Consider the following 17,967-nt stretch of genomic DNA (forward strand, 5'->3'; position numbering starts at 1 on the left):
AACCCCCCCCCCCCCCCCACTTCATTACAATTACAACGTAAAAAACAAGCAGACAAGTCAACGGACTTTGGACAATTTGTCACGAAATTTGACAAAAGTGATATAAAAGAAAAGATAATAAATAAACAAGAAAATACATCTAATTAAAATTATTTAAAAAAACCCAGCAACTGATATTATAATAATATTTGATTTAATACAAAACAACACCGACACCAGACGTCAAGTGGTATAGAACAGAACGTGTTGACGGTAATAAAGAAAACTTGCACAGCTGGGCGTGTGTGTGTGTGTGTGTGTGTGTGTGTGTGGGTGTGTGTGTGCGTATACGAGCGTGAGCGCGCACGTGTGTGCGGGCACGTGTGTGTGTATGTGTGAGTGTGTGTGTGTGTGTGTGTGTGTGTGTATGTATGTGTGTGTGTGAATGCGCGCGGCACGCGCGCGCGCGTGTGTGTGTGTGTGAACGCGTGTGCGTTCATGTGTGCGTACATGTATGTAACCTCCCTCGAATCCTCCCTTGAATTGTGAAATAACACACGAACATCCAGTCCTATAAGTGAGATAGAATTGTCGAGTGACAGTGGCTTTTGCGTCTTCTATTTCTAGTTTTCTTCCTTTTCTCCTGTCTCTAAGCCCATGGCTGGTCTACGAGTATCTCACTGATCTTTTCATATATACACACAATGTGAGTGTTGGGGGAAGAAAAAGAGCGAAAAAACTCCGCCAACTGGACATCAAAACCAGTCAATAGCGTAAATATAACGAAATGACTTTTTTGCGAGAACAGATGGCTTAATTTTTTTCTCTTAAATCTTATTTCTATTTCTCCAGTATGAATTAATTCTGAGTAGATTCGGTAATTGCAAGCCGACCTAGGTTCACAGACATAAATTATGAAGCTGCTCTGAGAATTTATGGTAAAGGTTGCTGTTCAGATGTATACAGTTGGATAAAGTTAGCGTTCTTAGGGAACATCTATCTGCTTATAATGATTATTTAGGTGGTTTGAGATACTGGACTATCACTATCTAAGTCAATGTCCCAGTGATAAAATAAAAATAACCTGAACTTTCTCATGCCGTCATTTTGTCAAGCTTTTGCAAGGAAACGACATTTCAGCTTATGATTTATAAAAGACCAAGGGAAAGAAATATTTCAAACTTTAAACACACACACACAACCACACAAACACACACACACACACATACACACACATACACACACACATACAAACACACCCAAACACACACACACACACACACACACACACACACACACACACACACAGCAAGACCAAAAAAATAAATTATCATGGTTTACCCAAGTGGATTTTTCCTTATCATGAGATCAAGGAATTCAAACAAGAAACACATGAAGATCACTTGCGAATGCTAAACCTCGAGTACCGTATGCTATTCCAGGAATAAGGGTAGCAGAGATTTTTCTTCTTTATTGCACTGGGAGTTTTGCAACAAGTTTGAAATGATACGTGTGTTAAAGGAGCATCTCTTTCCAACCACATCTCCCTTGCACATATACACATTTCTTTTGCATGCACTCACATACTGAGAAAATAATTTTCAATTCAGAAATCAAATTATACCATATTTTAACATAGGCTTAAATGTTTCCTGAGATAAACGCATAAATATCGTGTTCTGTCTTCGGAAATGCACCACCCCAAGCAGTGATTGAAGATTGACTCTTCAACATAATATTATGCACATATGAAACAGAAATGTCTGAAAAGTCAACATGATGAAAAATAGAATCAAACTTTATAAATCACACAGGACTGTTTTTCACCTTGACTTCTATCGTCTTTTCGGCTCACGAATTCACTGAAATTGGGTAACAGCAAAAATAAATCACCATAAAAAACGAAACTGACATATTATTAGTTAACAAAAAACCAACTGCGAAATGAGGGTAAAATAGTAATAAGACCAACATAAAATTTTCAAACACTCGTTGCACTTGATAACATTACAAACTTTTCATTGTTTGATTTTGATCTAGTGTACTAGTAACCTATGGCTATGACGTAACTTGCTATAGCACGAGATGAGCTTAAAAAACGACACGGTCACATTTATTATCGTTTGGATCTCCTTAAGGTTTAAACCCCCCCCCCCCCCCAATCCCTACACGTCATGCATATGTGATACAAATGAGAGGATTTTTAAAAAATGGGAAAATGGGAAAAAAAGGGGGGGGGGGGTTGAGGGGAAGAGGAGGAGGATTGTGTAGAAGGACGACAACAACCGTCAAAGACAGTACACAACAAAAAGGTTCGCTCCTTTCTCTGAGATACGCAGTAAAACGTCCTCTAAACTGTTGGAGAAGTTCTCAAATTTATTCTCTGTTTGGAAACATCTTAACTGTAATAGATCTATGCATCTTGTATACAAGAAGTAGGAACAAAATTGTTTACTACATCGGTACACAAACAAAACTGTTAGGGGGGGGGGGGGGGCGGGGCTACACCTGATTGCTATCTCGTTTATTACTGCACCGAATTTTACCAAATTTTACACATATAACAAACACAGTAAGGAGTCTTGATATCCGCATTTAAATTGAGAAAAAAAGTTTCGTTTCCATGGATACGGCGGCCATATTGGATTTTGTTGACATGTCTTACATGTCGCACTTATCGCTGATATAAATTGATTGTGTTTTTTGCAGGCGTGTTCACAAACATCAGATCTAAACATTTGTCTGTTGTTTTTTTCCTAAACGAATTAGAAAATTTTTTATGAATTTTTTCCTGAGGTAGCATTCAAGTTTGCGAAAAATCCGTGAAAATTCACACTCCAGACACCGTCAACAAAAATATATTACATATATAAAAAATTCAACAAACAAATTTTTAGTACTACATCTTCTCTTAATTCTGTGAAAATTTCATGAATATTGGATGAAAAATGGTGGAGTTATTTTAAAAAGTACAGAGAAAAGTCGCGTTTTGAGAAAACGGCCGATAGAGAAAAATGAGGAAATGGCGGTCACAAACATGCCCGGTATGGGAAAAAAATCGATTTTTGGGGCTTTTCATGCGATGAAATAGTAATAGTTGTAGGAGAGGCTGAGGAATCTAAAAATGCCTACAGCTCAAATTCCATAATTTTGGACCGAATTTTGACATGGGTTTTCTAGGACATTAATTCTTTCGTAGAGAGTGAACTATTCAGTTGAGTATGCCTACTAACGATAGATTTATCTTTGCTGCCGGTAGGATATTAAAAGCATTTTTCAGTCTACAATAATGTGTCTATACTTTTGTCCCTTGCACTTGATTGTGATTTCCAACGGATAACATAAGCAAGTATGAGAAGAGTACCCCTAATGTCGTTTAAGGATTTGCTGATTTTTTTCCCATTCAATGAGAAGTACAACAAAATAAGTTCTGAGAGAATGAGTATAACATACTTAACACGAACCAGCATAAGAAAACTAGACCATTAATAATATCATCAACCTTTCATAGTCCAGTCATTTCAATTTCAACACGAGTTAACACGAGTTAGGTTGTTCATAATTATTTATAAAACAAGTCAGATTTCTAAGACTTTCATCTTTTACACGCAGCATGCGATACTTGCAATAATGCAATCTAAGTTATTCCAAGATTAGCTTTATGAGTAAATGTACACTCAACGGAAGCAAAATCCGCAATAAAAGCCTCAACTTAATTTGACCCCATTTTAGACATAATCTCCGTCATACACAAAGCGTTATTCTTTCTTGAATATTTTTCTTTTACAATATTTGCCAGTAGCGCACTCTATGAACTTGTAAGTAGTAGAGACCTATACCACATTACTTTTCACTATGAGCTGAAAGAATTGTCATTTACTAACACGCTGAAGACTTAGTAAACATGCCATGACCACCGGTTTTTAAGGTTCCTGAGGTCTCAAAGGAGACAACGGGGTTCAAACTATCACAGACTATAACAGTAGTTTTATTTAGGACTCTCACATCATTGCCTCTCCTCTACATACAACAAACAGAAGCGTCCATGATCGTCACACTTTCTATTACTTGAATCTCATAAATTACTTGGATCTCAGAAAGTCACACTAAATTAATAAATTCAAGAGTCTACGTGAAAAATTAGTCTCTGACAGAAATAAGATAACGGACAATACTTCAGATCTCAATACAGTTGTCAAACAATTCAAAACTGAATTGTCCCAACTAGTCTCCCCTTCTATCACAAAACAGTTGTCTTATTTTTTCTGCTTCTTATAGCAAACATGGCAATTAAATAAATAGAAGAAAACAGTGTCATCTTTTGGGGGGAAAACACAGACACACGAATTGTCGATAAGAGAAAACAATTAGATCCATATTCGCAAGTCAACACATCCACACAGAAGTTAAAAGTCCATACCAAACACCAGAGGAACTAAATTATGTTAGTTATGTAAAAACTTCGAACACCCCTGAATTCTTTCACCTTTCGTACACCTACAACTGTAGATTCGTACAAGCTGACTATTTGGTTTTCTCCTTTAGAACTTGGCCAACTTTTGGATTTTTCTTTTCGTTTTTTCTTTAAAAAATGTTCACCCCAAACAAGGGTGAACTGCCGAAACAACCTCATGTTCTGCCCTTCTGAATTATCGTCTTTGATTACAGTAAGACACTGAACTTAACAAAAACTTCCAAAATAGACGGCCCTTTATGTTAGACGTCTGCGTCCTCTGAAAAAGTAGAGGGTGACATGCTATCTCTGTCTCCTGCACCCTGGGGGCAGGAGTAAACACCAAGGTAAGCCGAGTCTAAGGAAGTCCTTGCAGAACCCAGGAGGGAACTTTGATCAGTCTGGAGAGACGAAACGGAGGTCAATGAACTTGAGCGAGCGCTGTGTCTGCCCCACGGGGAGGAGCTGTCTCCACCACTGAAGTCAAGGTCATTGCTGTCGGCACTTCCCAGGCAGCACAGAGTATAATAATTATTGACGTCTGGCGACGCATTGGCAGGTTCCCCGCCGATTTCGGATTGAGATTCATGGGACTTAGAATGCGACGCCAAATGGGGCTCTTCTATTTTATTTTGAGCAGAACGAACATTTAGTGCGTTCCCACAACTCTCAGGGCGAAAAGTCCTGGATGTTGCTTGAGAGTTTCCATCAGATTTGTCAAAATAATAAAGTGAGTCTGGTCGAACACAGCCGCCGAATTTCCTTCTCATCGGGGAGTCACATCCTTCTGAAGCGGTTCTAGTTTTGGGAGTCTTACGGGGGTTTACAACTAAATTCGCCGGGGGATTTGTGAACCCGCCGGCCTCACACACAGTGGCTGACCTTTGAATATAAGTTCTCACGTTGTGGCCGTAATTGGACCTGGGCAAACTCGCACGGCGTCTTGTTTGTTGCAGGCACTCACCGAGCATAACACCATTCACTTCCGCTAAATGCATCATGCTGAGCTTTGATGATGATGTGATGCCAAGGACAGTCGCTGTGTTGTCTGATTTTGTCAGCAGATGGGGACTTCCGTCTCCGTCAGCAGCGGAGTCTGTATCTGAGGCCTCGGAGTCAGAATCTGATGAGTAATGGAGGGAGCCGTTATCACTCCCCGAACTGTGGGAAGAACACAGGGGAAGATCATTAGAGTTCACATTCTTTTGAGGGGTCAACCGAAAAGAATTCCTCCTAACTTGACAGGCGCCGCCATTATGCACGAGAGGAGGGTTCCCCCCCACGGTTGGCTGCTCAGAATAAATGGGGTCACCCGATGTGGCTCGTCCCAGCTGGGTTTCCACACTCATGCTTCTCTCCAGCTTGTTGATGGGGATGTTCTTCTGCATGTCGTGGACTATGGTGTTCACTCGGTGGAGCTCCTGCCAGCGCAGGGAGCGGTTCATCCCGGAGAAGGGGCTGTTGCGACTGAGAACAGGGGAGTCCACTCTGCTGCCGGGCTTGGAGCCAGAGTCGTGACTCAGCCTTTTCACCACGGTCTCCAAGTAGCTGATGTGAGCTTTCGACTCTTGCAGCTCGAGATTTTTGTCCAGAAGCATTTTCTCGAGTTGTTGAACCTGCAGACACATAATAATATGTTGTTTCAAGTCATAACTATTACTTTAATTGTTACCGCTTTTCACTACAAAAAGGAATCGCAAGCGTACGGAGGGAAGCATTCAGTGGTCCGATTCGTTTCATATCATTTCCAAAATATCTAATTATTTAGCATGGACGGGAATTATTGACACCTCCCCCCATCCCATATCAACAACCGGTCATCTTATCTACATAATGCATTACCATGAGAAATGAGAACAGAGAAATGTGAGTAACGTATGCATTGAATGTCCTTTGTACTCATCAATTTACTGTATTGCTTCTGACAAAATGTTTAATCTTTTTGTTTTGTTTTGGTAAGTGTTTTACAGCACTCGCAACTGCATAAGGCCATATGAGCGCGAGGGACACATTAAACATTTTCAGTTTGGTAAGAATTAATTTTGAATTTTGCCCGGGTGGTGACCGAAGGCTTCTCTTGATCGATTTTGGACCACCTAAGGTTTAATCTTTTTGCCTGATCTAGTGACATACCTGCCTTTGAAGGGTGACGAAACTCTCCTCCAGTTCCTATGAAAGATAACATAAAATAATACAATTTAAAGCAACATTCGCTACTCGCGCGTGTTGGGCGTTCGCTTTAAATGAAGGCCCATACAGCCCAAAGAGAACGTTTGCAGAAGAGCATCAGCCAGAGGAGCTCGATATGAAAGCCTCTATTCCCCCCACCCTTCACCCCAAAAGCCAACACTTCTATTTAAAATGCAGATTAAGGAGAACATTTTTAATTAATGGGGCATTATCATTGGATAAAGAGAACGACTGGCAGATTTCCAAAACTCATACCATACTCCCTTTCTTTGCTACCGTCACTTGACTCAATCTCACCCCCCTTCTCTCTCTCTCTCTCTCTCTCTCTCTCTCTCTCTCTCTCTCTCTCTCTCTCTCTCTCTCTCTTTCTTTCTCTCTCTCTCTCTCTTTTTTTCCTCTCTCTCTCTCTGTATAAAACACACACACACACACACACACACACACACACACACACACACACACACACACACACACACACAGTGACGCACATAAATTATTTGCAAGCATATGTCACAGTGTGTTTGTGTATGGGTGAGAGAGAGAGAGAGAGAGAGAGAGAGAGAGAGAGAGAGAGAGAGAGAGAGAGAGAGAGAGAGAGAGAGAGAGAGAGAGTGTGTGTTTTTAAGACTAACCAAAGTCACCACCGGAAACCCACACATAACTATAACTCCATAGATTAAGGAGGTGACAGAGAACGTGTTCTATACTTACGGCATTTTTCGATTCCTTCAGTTCATAAACCGCTGCTTTTAGCTCCTGCAGATCGGATGCTAGTGGGAAGAAAATAAGTTATGTTAAAACATGTGACATGAGACAATTAATTCTTGTAGGCCCACTTGTCTGTCTGTATGTCTGTCTGTGTGTCTGTTTGTGTGTCTGTCTGTGTTTCTGAGTGTCTCTGTGTCTGTCTAGCTATCCAGCACACACACACACACACACACACACACACACACACGCACGCACGCACGCACGCACGCACACACACACACACACACACACACACACACACACACACAATCTTTCGCTATAAAAGATCACTATGTTTGTGTGTGTTGGGGTTTGAGTACAATATCAGTGCGTCTGTGTCCGTGAGTGCACGTGTGTGTGTGTGCGTGTGTGTGTGTGTGTGTGTGTGTGTGTGTGTGTGTGTGTGTGTGTGTGTGTGTGTGTGCGGGTGCACGCGCGTCTCTCTCTCTCTCTCTCTCTCTCTCTCTCTCTCTCTCTCTCTCTCTCTCTCTCTCTCTCTCTCTCTCTCTCTCTCTCTCTCTCTCTCTGCGTGTGTATGTGTGTGAGCGCGCACGTTTCGCATCAGGGTTTGTATTCTTTTCGCCTTCGCTACTTTTATGGTTTTTCATATTTCCTTTTGTTTGTAACAGGGTTTTTCACACTCGCGATCGAAGATCCGAAAGCTTCTACAAATACAATTACCAAGGGTTGAGTACCATTGTTATCGACGTCATCATCGTCGTCATCGTCTTTCTGCTCCTTCTCCTCCTCCTTCTCCTCCTCTTCCTTCTCCCCCCCCCCCTTTTTTTCCTCCTCCCCTCCTCCAGCATTATCAGACAACAGCTTGTCAAAAGTACTAATAAAAAAAAAAAAACGTATTCAAAAGTTGAAACAATCTATTAAGTTGCATGACTTACTTTTATCAGCGAGCAGTTTGACAAAGCCTTCTTGTTTCATGACCCGGGCAAAGACTTGCTTCGCGGAGCGTCTCCCTGGCATGGAGGAGAAGACTGAAGGACGGGGAGATGTGCTTCGGCTTTCTTCTGTGTCTGTCGGAGTCATTCTTTTCGTGTTGTTATACCTGAACAAAGGTTAGGAAAGAATTGCCATGTGTTTTGCTCCTTCGCTGTTGTTTGTTACTTAAAATTTTTTTTAAAAATCGATCTTAAAATGGTGGACATAGCGGTTAAGTAGTAGTGCTAAAAATGTAGCAGAAGTAGGCCCCAGTAGTAGTGATGGAGTTGGAAGTAGTAGTTGTTGTTTTAATATTATTAACAGAAGTAGCAGTAGGAGTGGTAAAAGTATAGCGCAAGTAGTCGTAGTTGACATAGTGGAGGTTATAGTAGTTGTTGTATAGTGATGATAGTCGCAGTGATAGTTTAATCCTTGAAGACAATAAAAATGGCCTAGAAAAGGCAATTGTACGAGTTTTTAAAATAGTTTTTTTTTTTTTTTTTTTTTTTTTTGGGGGGGGGGGGGGTTATATTGGATTAGTTTTGTTGTTGTATTTTGTTTCTCTTGTCAACTCTGCAAGGTTATACAAGATGCGAGGGCCTCCGAGGACAAGATCAAGATATGCGGAAAACCCCGACAACCCCATATTCAAGAAATCGCTCTCGGCGATTCGAACTAGAGCCATCTGCAACATTGATTAGCACAGCGTTAACCGAACTAACGGCGCACCCTCGCAGCGATGAGACCTCCTACAGAACTTGAGCAGATCAGATACTATTGACAGCTTCAGTCTGTAGATCAAGGCTACATCCATCTACAGGAGACAGTTTTGATGTCGTTATCACTGTTTTTCCCCTTGTTGTTTTGAAATAGACTTAAGCGGATTTTGTAAGTGTTAAGGTAGTTTATAAGAAAGCGTTCTCTTTTTGAATGTCATGAGACATGCTCGTTTTGAAAGTGAGCGGCGCTGGAGGTTTTGGATTTCTCCTCTTATGTTTGCACATGCCACATCTGTGAACTGAGAGTGCATTCCAACTTCAAACAAGTTGCAATCATCATTATTTCTTCGACCTGATTTTTCTGTAATTCTGTCGGAAATATTATTATCTCAACAGATAATAAAAGTTCACGCCAACAATTGGAGCAAGCTGTACAACTGTCTCCCCAAAGTTGTTCTCGTATCGCTAGAAGTTGAAAGAAAATCATTGTTAATCTCTTGCGTCGAATCGACATAATTTTGATAAATTAAAGAAGCGGGCTGCTTTGACCATAACTATTGGGGCCAATCCGCACTGCAGACGATACAGTACCGGACCTCAAAAGAGAAACGGAAAAAACTTAATGAAATGAGCTTCACAACGTCAGAATCGAAATTACGCCATCTGTGTGCAGTAGGGACGTGGTATTAGACCCAAACCTAGGCTTTTAAAATCAAAGAAAACCTAGGCTGTAACTGTAATATCACAGACGTTAATTGGATAAGAAGTAAAACAAGGGGGGGGGGGGGGGGGGGGGAAGAGCAGAGTCTGGAATTAATTAAAAGAAAAAAAACAAAACAAGAGCGATTTTCTTTACGTTCGTTCGGCTAACCTTTACTGACATATTTTTATTTTCTTTCCTTTGTTTTCTTATGTTAAAAAAAAAACAACCCAACAACCTACAGATAAACGGGGGAGGAAGGGGGAAGGGTGAACGTTTTTCAACTGAACAAGATTTCGAAAAATCACTCATAACCCAGTTGTCCACATTACAGTCCATCTCAGTCGATGAGAAATGACAGGTGGTATCAAAAGGAAGTTTTTGCTTTTAATCGAAATACGCACGCAGCTATTTTCAGAAACTTACCTTTGTCGCGCATATTCTTCCAGGACTTTCTTTGCATCAGGGTACTCTGTCAAAGCCTGAAACAGAAACAAAAGACCGCTTTGTTACGATAGAAAACGTCGCAGAGAAGATGTGATAAACGAACATCTTGCCAATATGTATGATACTTTGAGCCTCGTCACCACTAGTTTGAAACCTCACAGCTTTCAGTGAACCGTTATAGTGTGGGGAAGCAAAATTAAATGGTTGCTTGTTTATAGAGCCTGTTGAGATTTGAACATGCGTTATCTTTAGTTTTTCTTATCACGTTAAATAAGCTTCAATCTTACTCAGGCCTTATGTAATCTAATACCACTGTTTTTGAGAAACAGTAAACAAAATCAAGGCGAGGGTTCGGTTTTGGTTTATCAACAATTCCAATGCAAAAGAGCAATAAGAAGTCGTAAACTTTTGGGTTTTTTTTCTCAAATAAATAGCCCCCCTCCTCCACCCTTCCCCGCTTTGTTTAGTGTTCATTTAGTCCTATGTTTAATGAAGGCCTCCAAAAAACTAACACAAAGCAATACCACAAGAACCTGAAGAAACTAAAGAGTGTTATGAATGTAGGCATAATGGCATTTCAAGTACATGTTTGATAGTTTGTTTCTTGTTTCTTAAAACAAAAATCTTGTTCACCAACAGTCTGTGCCACAGTGGTTTGCCCAACACAAGTAGCACTGAATTCTTTGGGTTTCCCTACAGAAAAAATATGTCAAGTAGTAATCAGCAAGGGGAAGATGTACACAGAAACCTATAAAGACATACTTTCTCTAGTAGTATGCAGTAAGCGGAAGACTTACAAGCATCAAGTCTCGGCGGGAGAGGCAGAGGAGCTCCGAGAATCCAATAGACCTTACGTCAGCGGTGCGTCTGAGGATAGAAGAAATAACCATTTGTTTAGAATGTGCTTTTTGCTACTGTATTTGCAGGCTACTGTTATATGACGATTTGGTTGTCATATAAAATAATTTTCTATTATATCTTCTCAACAAATACGGAACGATTTAAGTCGACTTAAGCCTTCTTCCAACTTTCCTTCTCAATTTCCCCCATTTCTTTGTCCACATTAATTATTATTTTCTTCTATATTATGTGTTTCTTTTCCCGCTTCTCTATCTGTCCTTTTTTGTCCCCCCCCCCCCCCCCCCGCCCAGGGGCGAAGCGTCTATATAATCAAATAATCACTGCTTCCCTTTCTAATTTTGAAACATTGTCGCTGTCAAATTCACCTAAAAACGTAACCTCATAAATTAAATGTAAAAAGACGTTCATAATACTCATAATCAACAATGAACAGTATGCCTAACATTCAAAAAGGTTTCACTGCCACAGAAATAGCCTGCTCACCCCTCTCGGGCCACTCCATAAGCAGTCACAAGCTTTGATTAAGTAAGCTTAAAGTGAGGCTGGAAGAGTCTACCAATAGAGTTGAAGGGAACATGTGCATAGCAGTCTAAACTGTTTCATAGCTACAAATACCCTGTCTATCCCTTTGGGGCCACAGTTATAAGCAATCACAAACTCTGATTTTGTAAGCTAACTATTACACTGGTCGAGTCTACCCATAGATGTACACGGGGTAACTCTATGAGTCTACCTCACAAATGTGAGGGAAACTAACTCCTAACAATCTCTTGACTGTTGGAAGTTCTTGCTTTTTTACCTCGACTTTTTACCGTCCTATAATCAGATCGTGACCTCGATTATGACACCGTCTCCTGACCGCGAAAGGCTAGACAAAAAAACAGCCAAATGTGAAATTTAAAAAAAGGATAATTGTCATATTCTACCAAAGAGTTAAACTCACGGGTAGATCTATAACATATGGATCTAGTACTGACATCTCTGCTTCTTTGCTTTGTGTTTGTGTATTCACATCTAAAGTTAAATTTAATTGTAGTTGGAATTAATATTTAATAAGATACTTTCCCGATTATTTTGGCGGTTGAACATACAATGTGAATTCCGGATTTGTTTTCATTCACAACTCAAGAGTCGCGCCTCGAGTAAGATTCTTGTGTGATATCTACAGGCCATATCTGGTCCCGTTTCACTTTGATCACCCTGTCAAACATGTCAGCCTTCGTCCCTGCCCCCCCCCCCCCCTTCCCTGTATGTGCAGGTGTATTAAGTCTCTAAGCAGCTGATATAAGTTTCCTCATTGAATGTAAGACCTTCTCTCCCATCTCCAAAAACAAGATTAAATAGGATTAAGACAAGATAATAACTAACGTCTGCAGTATAATGGTGAGGTTCTTCATTGTTTCACACGGAAACGATGAGCTTGGTTACCCGGCGGGGAAGTTACGTAATGGAGTAGCTCCGTTTGTCTGTTAGGACGCTGTATTTCCTTCAACCTATGCTGGCCCTGACCGATAGATTGGGGACAGATCGTTCTTAAGTAATCCAAGGCCCTGCACACACTAGCTGGTAACATTTTCACTCCTGGTACGATTGCAAAGTGTGACGTCACAAAATAGTTAATAGGCAGTGTAGAGAAGCAGACGGGAGAAAATTTGAAAACTCGCAGTCGTGCAAGGAGTGGAATTTTTCGTAGTGTATGCGAGGCCTAAACATTTTAAATGATAAGATAAGGCGAGACAATGTTCTTACTTGTTTTGGCCATCGTCCAGTTTGAGAAGGCTGATCTCCCCAAAGAAGTTTCCCGGATTCATGACGGCCACCTGCTTCATTCCTCCTGACTCGCCGTCTGGGAACAGGATCTCCACCTTGCCATGGTTGATGATGTACATCTCTCGACCTATGGGGCATCATCATACCAAAAACAATTAAGCTTACATACTAATGTACCGTTTGTACCGAGTAAGGCCCAGCGAAACGGGACTCGTATACATGTACTGTTCGTGGAGAGAAGGATAGGAGCAGAGTTTTATGGCATTGGGGAAATGGTAGCAGAACGTGTGGTAGTTCATTGATTAATTGATTGAATAGATGTTTCACGGCACTATAGACACAATTTTAGTCAGAACGTGCGGCGTGATCATCGGAAGGGGCATGAACACCAAAACCATAGTCATAACATATTTTAGAGCTGTTGCTAAGCAACATCCTACAATATCGATACAACTATAACACAGACAAGCTACAGACAATATTTGAAAAAACACCATCGCTAATGAGCATATAGTGCAGCACCCTCTACCCATCCGGAGTTTGGTGAACTAATGAAAATACGGTACAGTACCTTTTATGAGGATAAAACGACTAACCTGATGGGGATTGTTAGAATTTTAACCCACAACGTATTTTATAACAAGCCCCTACTCGATTACGACGTACCCGGCAAAAGTAAAGTACCTCACCCCCCCTCCCCCCAACACCCTAAAAACTTAAAACACCCCCCCCCCCCCCCCTTTCCACAAAAAAGACCCCCAACAAACCAATTTAAAAAAAAAAAAAGAAGAAGAAAAACAAAGAAAAACATATCTTGTTTGCTCACATCAGCGACCACAGGCCGCTGTTTCTGGTTCATCCAATAAGACATAACACCAACCCCACTGTGACCCTCCCACGGTGAACCCTGAATGGCGTCTTGGTCAAGTCAGTTCTGAGTGTGTGTGTGTGTGTGTGTGTGTGTGTGTGTGTGTGTGTGTGTGTGTGTGTGTGTGTGTGTGTGTGTGTATGTGTATGAAGGGGGAGGGTACTCGTTTACTTTTGATATGTCCCTTGCAACCCTGATGTAAGCCTAGACATACCAATCTCGCCTATACGACAAATGTAGTCTCCGGGCGAGAATATCTGAGGTTTGAGTTTCAGCACCAACTCCCGAAGAAGTCCTTCCTCACACTCGTCAAATATGGACACCTGTATGGACAAACGTAAAACATGAGACTGAAATTAGAAAAAAGCAACCCCCCCCCCAAAAAAAAAGAAGCAAAAGAAAAAACAAAACGAAAAAGTAAAACAAAAACAAAACAAAAAGACCCGCCTCACCCCCCCCCTCCACAAAAAACCCTATCCAAACCAAAGCAAAACAACAAACAAGCAAACAAATAAACAAAACGAAACGCTGTTGTTACAAAGCGTTACTGTCTTTTTAAAAGTAAGTAATGGAGATTCGAAGTTAAAGTTATGATACGAACAGAAGATGAAAAAAAAATGCTCGAGAACGTTACGCGTGCAAGAGAAATAAAACTAAATTATACAGTATCTGCACAGAACAAAGACAAGTTTTCGATCAAATGAATGAATTCAAATTTTCCTTCCTACTCCGTCCTCCATCCTGCCACTACTTTCCCGTCCTCCGTCTTCTCTTTTTGTCATACCTCTCCCCAGCTCCCCCCTCTTTTTTTCATTTTCTCTCGCCATCCCTACTCCTATCGCTCTTTCGCATCCTTATGGGTCATTCCTCCATTTCCTCTCCCCCATGAAGCCTCTCCTGCATTCTCCCTGCTCACCTGCTTCAGAATGTCCAGGTGGACGTGTATAGCCACTTCAGTCCTCAGGCGATCTGGAAGAAACTGTAAAACGTTTGGTTCGTCAATCGCCTTGGTCCTGGAAAGACAATGCACATCAATAGTATAGCTTATTTACTGAATTAGATCTTGTTACTATACTACCCCAAAAAACAACCTTTTACCCATGGAGACACTCATAAAAGCTATTAAAATAGAGATAGAAACACAATATTTCACGGACGTACTAGGTCAATTTGTTGGGACAAATTTACAAATAAAAAATCAAAGTTTTAAGGAAGTTAGAGTATGTTGCTCCATGTGACGTCCGTTTCGGGCGATACACGCTCTGAGGCGCTTGACGAAATTGTCTATGACATTGTCACTCTATATTATATGCTGCATTGGCGTCGCCAAGCCTTTGATGTACATGGATCTTGTGCGGTTTAAACTTCATATAGGTTGTTTTTTTCAACAGAGCCATGTGACTTGATATCAGCCACCCACTTACGTATTGTTACTTTACTCGGTATTTTCTTAGGTCTTTGGTGTTAATTCCAAACTGTTTACAAAAGAGCACTGTATCTTTGGAGTAGCCATGGCTGCATCAAAGGTATTGTTTTTGTTACGTATTTATTCATCTTCCCGATGATTCAGCTTGCTTCCTGCCAATTTTTGCGTGGATTGTCCTCTTTGGTGCAGAGTTACAGGCTTCCCCGCGGGTAAACGTATTTTTGGGTCATAGGTATGTCACGTAGGTGATCCAAAGCTAAGCCAAATAAGTTCTATATAAAGATAACATATGATGTGATATAACTCAGTGGTTAGCCATACGGTTTAGATAAAGGATGAATATTATTTCATGATGGCTTTGCAGTACTGATTTGAAGATTTGCTCCAAAACTGTATTTACGAAGAAATATGCACGATTTATATAAAAACATCAATAAGAAGGATATAGGCAAAGACATAAATTTAATTTTTACGCGGACAAAGATAGAAGGAGGAAGGTAAATTCAAAATCTGAGGAAAAAATGGGTGGCTGAGGAAAGGGATGAGGTTCGGAGGGTGGGGGACTTTTGTTTTCAGAAGATGGGGTAGCATCTATTGATGATACATAGCGTCTACATACTTTATGTTCTCAGAAATCTGTTACTGTTGACGAATAAATAAGAATACAGACAGGCAGACAGAAGGACAGATCCAAGCACAAACACACAAACAGCACACACACATACTCACATAGACATGTACACACACACACACACACACACACACACACACACACACACACACACACACACACACATACACACACATATATACACACACACATACACACACACACACAAATATATATATATATATATATATATATATATATATATATATATATATATATATATATATATATATATATATATATATATATATATATATATATATATAAATGTATGCCTATATATCAATATCAAAAAGTGACCTGTCCCAGGTATATTCCGCCCATCTCTTGATGCGAGTCTGCAGATGGTCCGGGACGCTACGATGATCCATGTAGAACTTGATTTGGTCCATTCTGACACAAAATTTAATAGTAATCAGAAGTCAAAAGATAAAACAGAGTGCACTAAAAAAGAAAAAAACCCAAAAACAAAACAGACAAAAAGAAAAAGAAACAAAAACCAACCCAAATAGAACTATAAAGTGTTAGTTTCTTCTGAAGGAAATTGATGAATAGACATTTCGGCTGCTAACAAATTCAGTCGCTGACTTTCCTTAATAACCCTTTGTGAGCTATAGGTTAAAGGGTCATCGAGTTCTCCCTTGCGCAAAAGACAGTGATACCACAGCAAGTGTTCTTCCTCACAGATTAGACATCCAGGACAGTGTCGTTGTGGAACCGCCCAACTGTTCGAAAAAAATGCAACTAGCACTGCTGGGTATGGGACCGACGGCCTGAAAGCCCAACATCACTCAATCAGAAAAAGAACCCCCCCCCCAACTAAACACAATAACAACAATAGCAACATTAACAGCATCAACAACAACAACAGCAATAACAACAGTAACAGCAGTTTAGCAGACGGTGGTCCTGGGGAGAATTCATTTCTCGGTGTCGCAGATAGGCGCAACAGAGAAATTTTTACTGACTTCGCTGCCCCTTAAATCCATCTGCTATAACCACATCCAACAACAACACCAACAATAACAACAACAACAACAACAACAACAATAACAACAACAATAACAACAACAACAACAACAATAACAACAACAATAACAAAAACAAAAACAACGTCAACAACAACAACAACAGCGCAGCAACAGCAACAACAACAGCAACATCAACAACAAGAACAAAAACAACAATTACAATAATAAACGCTTACATCAACATCAACAACTACAACAACAAACACAAATATACCAACGCCACCACCACCAGCACCAGTATAAGTTCCACAGCTTTACCTGGCTTGAAAGTCTCGCCTGGCGGCGTTCATGTTACTGATGACGTCACCAACATTGCCGACCACTGCCGCAAAGACGAAGACTCCGACGAGAAAGGTGAACCCAGTGAAGATGTACTCCTATAGACAGATAACGGTAGGAACAGTTGGAGAGGGAAGGAACTTTGTCCCAGGTACATAAAGCTCATCTTAGTCGACAATGTCCAAGACTGCAACCCATTGTCGAGGAGAAAACTAATAATTGTCTTAAACAGATGGATGTCTTGGACAGTGCCATTATAATAATATTGTCAAACGTCAAGGGGAAATGGAAGTGAAGAAGTTTGTATATGTGATTGTCTTGAACAGGTGGCCGTTAAAGTAGGTTTGAGGGCAGTTGGTAGAAAATCTTTGTTTGAAGCAGAACAAAATCTCTCATAAATGTCTACCTCTAACTGTTTCTCTGTGACTGTTTCTGTGAGTCTTTTTGTCTATGCCCTCTCCCATTCCCTCTCTCCCTCTGTCAGAATGCCCCCCTCCCAAAAAATAACTACCCCCCCCCCCTCTCCCTTCACCTATATCCCTCATTGTTTGTGACATAAACAAAGTTCTACTCCTCCTCATCTCTCTCTTCACCTCCTCCTCCTCCTCCTCCTCCTCCATCCTTCTTCACCTATTTCCCTCATTGCTTTGTGACAGGCGTCAGAAGGAACAAAAATAAATGGCCATAGTGAAGTCAAAAAAAAGAAAAAAATTCTTTTAAAAAAAATCTGACCCCCGCCTCATCTCCGCGTCCTGTCTGCCTGCCTCTTTTGACGGAAGATGTCAATATCCTTTTCTTCCCCTCCTTTCTTCTCCTGCTCGAGTTCTCTTCAACTCCTATTTATTTTCTACTTTCACATTTCAATTTTGGGGTGTCTTGGAAAAGGGAGGGCTA

The 17,967-nt window shown here is 40.7% G+C and overlaps 1 protein-coding gene across 1 annotated transcript in view; it reads right to left on the bottom strand.

Moving 5' to 3' along the window:
- Window positions 1-3,530: 3,530 nt before the first annotated feature.
- LOC101864547 overlaps window positions 3,531-17,967 on the bottom strand; it is a 17,951-nt gene continuing 3,514 nt past the window's right edge. The window contains exons 3-13 of the mRNA XM_005106423.3: window positions 17,053-17,171; window positions 16,064-16,156; window positions 14,584-14,680; window positions 13,882-13,990; window positions 12,779-12,926; window positions 10,966-11,035; window positions 10,148-10,203; window positions 8,266-8,429; window positions 7,334-7,392; window positions 6,566-6,601; window positions 3,531-6,048 (exon numbers count right to left, since the gene is read on the bottom strand). Coding sequence (XP_005106480.3) covers window positions 4,696-6,048; window positions 6,566-6,601; window positions 7,334-7,392; window positions 8,266-8,429; window positions 10,148-10,203; window positions 10,966-11,035; window positions 12,779-12,926; window positions 13,882-13,990; window positions 14,584-14,680; window positions 16,064-16,156; window positions 17,053-17,171 — 2,304 coding nt within the window. The 3' untranslated portion in view covers window positions 3,531-4,695. The remainder of the gene's footprint in view (window positions 6,049-6,565; window positions 6,602-7,333; window positions 7,393-8,265; window positions 8,430-10,147; window positions 10,204-10,965; window positions 11,036-12,778; window positions 12,927-13,881; window positions 13,991-14,583; window positions 14,681-16,063; window positions 16,157-17,052; window positions 17,172-17,967) is intronic.

The sequence above is a fragment of the Aplysia californica genome, unplaced genomic scaffold, assembly GCF_000002075.1.
Source record: "Aplysia californica isolate F4 #8 unplaced genomic scaffold, AplCal3.0 scaffold00532, whole genome shotgun sequence".
NCBI classification, from domain to species: Eukaryota; Metazoa; Mollusca; class Gastropoda; order Aplysiida; family Aplysiidae; genus Aplysia; species Aplysia californica.